General features: G+C 62.5%; 2 protein-coding genes across 2 annotated transcripts in view; both read right to left on the minus strand.

The window, feature by feature from the left end:
• Window positions 1-453, minus strand: part of MNEG_6394 (GTP-binding protein Era) — a gene marked incomplete at both ends in the record, with an annotated part of 2221 nt that extends 1768 nt beyond the window's left edge. The window contains one exon of the mRNA XM_014045131.1: window positions 160-453. Coding sequence (XP_013900585.1) covers window positions 160-453 — 294 coding nt within the window. The remainder of the gene's footprint in view (window positions 1-159) is intronic.
• A 253-nt stretch (window positions 454-706) lies between these two features.
• MNEG_6395 (putative GTP-binding protein era like protein) lies at window positions 707-6168 on the minus strand (the record flags this gene model as incomplete). The annotated part of the gene is made up of 6 exons (XM_014045132.1): window positions 707-903; window positions 1353-1437; window positions 1877-2028; window positions 2237-3107; window positions 4903-5745; window positions 6112-6168. 6 exons carry the CDS (start codon window positions 6166-6168, stop codon window positions 707-709), a joined length of 2205 nt encoding a protein of 734 aa, XP_013900586.1.
• Window positions 6169-6552: the final 384 nt, after the last annotated feature.

The following is a 6552-nucleotide window of genomic DNA, read 5'->3' on the forward strand; positions in this document are numbered from 1 at the left end:
GGGGGGGGGGGGTGGCAGGAGCGCGCAGCTGCGGGCGTGCAGGCTTGAACACCCCAAGAGCGGGGCGGGGTTGCGCGCAGCGTCCATGGGTGGACGACGCACAATCTGTATGTCTGAGGCCACTGATACTTTTTAAAAAATATGGATTGATGCACCTACCATATCCTTTGGGTAGAGTGTTGGCCCCTCGGGCAGCTTGCTGACCGCCCACGCCTTGAGCGCCGCGATGCTGTCACCCCCGTGCCCCACCTCCGCGCCGCCGCCGACAACGGCCCCTGCCGCCCCTGCTTCACCCGCCGCCTCCCCCGCCGCCGCCGCAGCCGCATCACGCCGGCCGCGGGGGCGGCCGCCGCGGTCGCGGGCGCCCGCGGCGGCGAGGCCGCCGGGCTGGGTGCTGAGTGCGCTGCCCACAAACACCTCCTCCGCCCTGCAGTGCGTTTTGGATTGGGTCATGGTTAAGAAACGGGTTGATGTAAACAGTTTTGGGGGAGGGGCTAGCATAGGGGAAAAGGTCTAGACGGGTGCGGGCGCTGGTGCTGGCGTGGGTGGGGGTGTCATGCAGGGTGTTGACCATGCAGCACTGGGGTGCCACCAGCGGTTGCAAGAGTCGCTTTGCAATGCGACCAGCGTTGCAAAACAGGGGGGATTCTGCGCGAATATCGTGCTGCGACAGGCCCTGCATCGCATCAAAAGCGTCCCTGAGCGCTCAAACGCGCGTGTCGTATTTGCCCTCCGCGCCCGCAGGCCCGCAGGCGCGCCTGCAGTTGAACTTGTACCACCGCTCCAGCGCCTCGAGTGACTCCGATGACTCCAGGTCTGATTTGTTCAGGAGCACGGCCATGGGAGGGCCGTTCCAGTCCGGCCCAGGCTGGAACATCGCCAGAGCATCCTGGGGGTCGTCCGCTGCGGTCGGCGGTTGGGGGTTGGCGGTTCACGGTTTGCGGTTGCAGCCGGGGCAGTGGTGCGGGCGGGGGGCGCCGCAGAGGGTTGCAGGGTAGGAAGGGGAAGCCAAGGGCAGACCTTACAAGAGGGTGGCACTGAGGTTTGCGGGGCGCATCTGGCGGAGGCACGTAGACGCCACCCGTGCGCAAAGCGCCTCAAACTTCATAGCCAGTGTGATGTGATGTGATGACATCGACACAACCGTGTAAAGTTTGTTTACTGGGATGGACACTCTTCACCCCCAGCTGATACGCACTCACGTCAACCAAGTGTCCTGCAAACAAACCCTGACCAAGACACACACACACACACACACACACACACACACACACACACACACACACACACACACACACATGCACACACACACGACAAACACAAACACCCCTCTAGGCGGCAGCCCCCCTCACCCGCGTCCACCACTGCAATGATGGCCTCTGCCGCCTTTATGGAGCTCACCACAGCCGCCATCATTCGCTCATCAAGCTTCGAGCGCTGTAGGGATGTAGGGATGTGCGCGCGCCCGCGCGCGCGCGCGTGTGTGTGTGTGTGTGTGTGTGTGTGTGTGTGTGTGTGTGCGCGCGCGCGTGCACACGCGTGCAAGTGTGAGAGTGTGTGCGTTTGCGCGCGAGAGCCTGTGTGTGCGTGTGTGCGTGTGTGTGTGCGTGTGTGTGTGTGTGTGTGTTTGTGTGCATGCATGTGTGTGTGCGCGCATGTGCATGTGTGTGTGTGTGTATGTGCATGTGTACGTGTATGTGTATGTGTATGTGTTGATATACATATATTCAGGTGCGGGCACGCGTGCGGATGTGGTTTCACACCACCCAGTGGCCACTGCAGCTCAGCGTGTGACCTTCCTTCAAAGTTTCCACCCCAACCGCGCCAGCGAGGAGTTTACGCGCCCCCATTTCCCATCAAATGACCAGGCACGCACCTGCTCCCGCATGATTCCGGGCGTGTCGAACAGGATCATTTGGTAGTCGGTGTCCGACGCGATGCCGACGACCCTGTGTCGCGTCGTCTGCGGTTTGAACGTCACGATGGACAGCTTCTGCCCCACCAGGGCGTTGATAAGCGTCGACTTGCCTGCACCGAGGCGGCGCGGGCGGCGCGGCCGAGGGGAAGCAGTCCGTTGTGAATTGGACGCTCGTTCAGAGGCCCCGACCGGCTGCAACGCAGACCCGCACACCATGCATCGCAGCCCTCACGCGCGCCGACGGGCTCCACGCGCAAAGCGCGGCCGTTGTCGAAAGCAGCGCCTGCAAGGGACTTCGCAATATGACATGGCGCCCACCAGCATTTGGCTTCCCAATAACCGCCACGTAGCCGCTCCTGTGGCCCGGCGGGTCTGCAGCCAGGTCTTCATCAGTCAGCACCGGCACGTACATCGGGCTGCGCTCGTTCAGCACGACCGGCTCCGGCCGCTGCCCCCTCTGCTGCTGCCCCTGCCCCGCGCCTTGCCCCTCCTGCTGCTGCTGCCGCGCCCCTTGCTGCGGCGGCGTCCCCTGCTGCTGCTGCTGCTGCTGCTGCTGCTGCTGCTGCTGCTGCGCGCCGCGTGCGGCGGCCACCGCTGACTCCGCCGCTGCATCCCAGCCTTCGTCCGCCTCTTCCCCTTCCTCCGCCTCCTCTGCCTCCTCTGCAACCTCTTCTCCCTCTTCCTCCCCAAAACGCAGCAGGGACTCCGAAATCACCGCCTCCTCATCCTCTTCCTCATCCGTGCTGGCCCCGCCGCCGCCGGTCTTGATGAACCCAATCCGCTGCTGCTTTGAGCCCGCGTGCGCCCGCCCCGCGGCCGTGGTGGCGCCCACGCCCGCGTCGTCCGGGCGCAGGGCCGGCGGCAGCCGGGGCGCGGCGCGGCGGCGGCGCCGCTCCAGCCGGCCGGTGCGGGCGCCGCGCTGCGGGCGGAGCGCCTGCCCATCCTCCGCACCCCCCTGCTCGTCGCCGCCGCCGCCGCTTTGCTGCTTGGAGCTGCCCGCATCATCATCAGCAGCAGCAGCAGGAGCCTCGGCGGGCTTGTCAATGGGGGCGGCAGCTTCCTCGGGCTCGTCCTGGCGCCGCTGCTGCCGCCGCAGCTGACGAAGGTCGCGGCGTGCGCGCACACCACCTCCGCCGCCGTCCGTGCCGCTGTCGCCGCCGCCGTCCCGCGCGGCTGCGGCGCAGCGTGACTGCGGGCGGGCGACTGCAATCGTGCAGGGCGAACTGCCCTGTGGCAGCCGAGGGCGAGAGGGCGCCTGGCAGCAGCAGCAGCAGCGGCGGCGGCAGGCTGCGAGCATTGGCGCCCGCGCAGACTGCTGTGGCATGCCGCAAATGCGCATATTTGCTGCTACGCAACTAGAAAGCTAATACGTTCTCTGTATGGCCACGTACAACCCCTGCGCTGTCGCGGCCAGAGGCCAGTGACGGGCCGCCAGGATTTCGAAAATCGATTGATTAAACGGTATGTGGAGGTGTGCAAGTGTTGTAGACTTGCCTTGAAGATCAGAAACACATTAGCTAGCTATATTATCGAGCTTCGCTATGCGGCGTCACCTTGGGCGCCACGTAGGTTGACGTAACCCAAAGCTCTTGGGGTGGAGACGGCTGGAGGCGTCCCCAGGCAATGGTTGAGGACGCAGCAACGTCCTCAGGTTAGATCTGCGAACTGCGACGCAGCGGCGCCTGGTTGGGTTGCCCTGCGATAAGACCTGGCATGCTGCGGCTGTGCCAGGCCGTTGATCATGGTTGAGCGCGCAGAGTCTCAACTGGAAATGAGGGCGTTTCAACAAGTATCCTCGCTTCATTGCCATCGTCTGCGCCGCATGCAGCAGCTCTATCGTAACTCATGCAGCATAACGGCTGCTCCACAATGCCTACACTGCTGCTGCCAAGGGCGGCGACCGGACTGTGCCCGAAGGGCCTCGCGTGATCACAGGCATCGCATCGACTGCTCTGCCCCGGATGACGGCGGTGCAGCCGGGCAGACTTGCCTTACCTTACACAACATGCCGACCGCGCTAAGGAAAAGCCAGCATGTATGCCCGAGGCCTACCAGGGCAACCACCCGCGTCAATGCAGGCGCGGCACAAAAAACAAGTATAAGCTTGAGTGCTGAGGGCTTTGAGTGCATGCACAGAGCGTAGGAGATGCGCGTGCATGTGACTCGTCTTGGGTGTGTGTCACTGCCCGTGCAGGTGGCAGGGCAGTGAAAGCACATGCAGTGGGCAAATTGCTGGGGCACCCAGAATCGAAAGATGCCGCTGCGACACTGCAGCGTCACTCTGCACCCCAACATCAGGGGCAGTGCACAACAGAATGTGCAATCTGCACCAGCCATCAAGGCTGTTTAAGAGAACAGCTTGCCTCGAAATGCATTGCTCTGTGGAAAAGGTGCGTTGTACGTATTTCTGGGTGGCCGGTGCGATGGGCGGTTGCAGAACCATGAACAGATACACGGTATGTGCCACCTGCATACATCAGCCGAAGGTGCACTCAAAAAGCAATGCACACAACAAAAGCTGAAGTCCCGCAACTAGCTCCAGTGCCACCGGACCCCTGCAACCAAGTAGAACCGATGGCGGCTGCATCCCCAGTCTCTCCTAGTCTTAAGTTGGCGTCAGAAGTGAAGCCATTGCAGGTGGTGGCTGCAGAACCATCTGCAAAACTACCACTCCACCAAGGCAACGATTGTGGCAGCACCTTTGCGTCAAAGAAGGAGCTTTGGTGAGCGTCGTTAAACAGGTCAGGGAAATTGGGACCTATTACTGTCCCAACCGGAGACGTGATCGGGAGCGATGTGGGAAGCCCATACAATGTTGGAAAGTCCTTGATTTGGTCGGTTGAAGATATCGATAGGAACGCACGCACCCGCGCGAGCCCGGCAGGTCGGGCAGCGGAGATGGTGCACAGGTTGTCGGCACCACTCCGTCCACCCAAGGCACCCGTCCGCCTCGTAGTGCTCTCAGCAAATAGAACTACGCGCACACGCAGGTACTGCGCCGCAGGCGTTCCTCCCAGAGTCGCCGCATCGATGTTTTGAAGGTCTGTGGTTTTGACGAAGCTCGTGAAGTTGACGGCCGACAGGTTGGCAACGGTCGCTGCCAGGGTGCCGAGGGTGGTGTTGACCAACGCACGGTTGCCCGCATCTGCTGCGACAGCAGATCTGAGGGTCTCTACTGTCGCGTTGGTCAGGGAGATTGCCGCTGCGTCCGCTCGCTGGAGCGACGTGACTGTTGCCAGGGTCGTGTTGACAGCTGCAAGCTCCAGACCGCAGGTGCACTGCTGCGACGCAGACTTGAGGGCTGCAATTTCCTGGACGGCTGTTTGGTTTGCCACCTCCAGCAAGGCCAGCCGCTGCGTGTTGCGCAAGTTGGCTGCTGCAAGGTCGGCGATCTGCTGGGCAGCAGTGTTGTTTGCAGCTTCCAGCAAGGCCAGTTGCTGCGCCGTGCGCGTGTCCGTCGATGCAAGGGTGGCAAACTGCTGGGTCACACTGGCTGGGTCGATAACGTTCGCCTGCAGCTCTTGCACAGTGGCAGTGAGCGCCGCAATCCTTTGAGCAGCGGTCTGGTTTGCGATCTCCAGCAAGGCCAGCTGCTGTGCAGTGCGTGTGCCAGCAGTGGAGAGCGCTGCAATAGCCGCGCGAAACGCGTCCACCTCGGCGCGCAGCGCTGCCGTCTGGTTGCGTTCCTGGGTGACAGTGGCCTGCAGAGAGCTGGCCTGGGCGACGGCCGCAGTGATTTTGGGCTCAAGGGTTGCCAGGTCGCTGGACACTTTGTTGACCTGGGCAGTGGTGGCTGCGCCACAGCCGTAGTGAAGTTTGGTGGCGTCCTAGGGGGGTGGGGGAAAGCAAGCAGCACAGAGGCAGGGGTATCAACGTGGTATTCATGGCTTGACTGATGAGTGGCGGTAGCGGGGGTGCTTTTGGCGCAGCTCAGTGGGGGGAGAGCTCCTGGACCCTATCCACAAGCACGCCACCATCTCATACGTACATCATTGCGCCTGCCTCATGATAAGCACTTGCCAAACACCTGGCCATGCATGCACGCGCGACACCGCCCACGATCACGTATGTTGAGCCTACGCACACCCCCTCTCCTTAACCCGACGCGGCGCCGCTTGCAGCGTGGCTTCTAGCCGCGCGAGGCGTCAGCGTAGTCTCTCTCTCTCTCTCCCTACGTACGCACACGCACCCACCTTGCTGTCAGTCGTCGCGCTGGCCGGGGCCAGCAGCTCGCTGCACAGCTGGTCCATTAGGGCTATGTTGACCTTGGAAGAGCACGACTTCGTCAAGGCTTTAACGGGCGCGCACTGCATGAGCACAATGTGCGACAAAGGCGCATCAATGGTGAAGGTGTGGACGCAAGCTCACATGCATTTGAGTTTGTGTGCCAAACACACCGGGGTGCGACAGGCTGGTGAGTAGGCATCCTTTTTCACACACGCATGCACGCCAGGGCCATGCTGACTCCTGCTAGTTGTTGCATCGTACGGGCGCGGAAGCACACCAAACGCCCTACATGACACGCGCGCAGCACTCACCACTGCCAGCCTCTGCTTTTTGGCGCTCGGGGCCGCTTGAGCGCTGGGGGTTGCTTGAGCGCTGGGGGTCGCTTGAGCGCTGGGGGTTGCTTGCGC

The sequence above is a fragment of the Monoraphidium neglectum genome (genome assembly GCF_000611645.1).
Source record: "Monoraphidium neglectum strain SAG 48.87 unplaced genomic scaffold scaffold01033, whole genome shotgun sequence".
NCBI lineage: Eukaryota > Viridiplantae > Chlorophyta > Chlorophyceae > Sphaeropleales > Selenastraceae > Monoraphidium > Monoraphidium neglectum.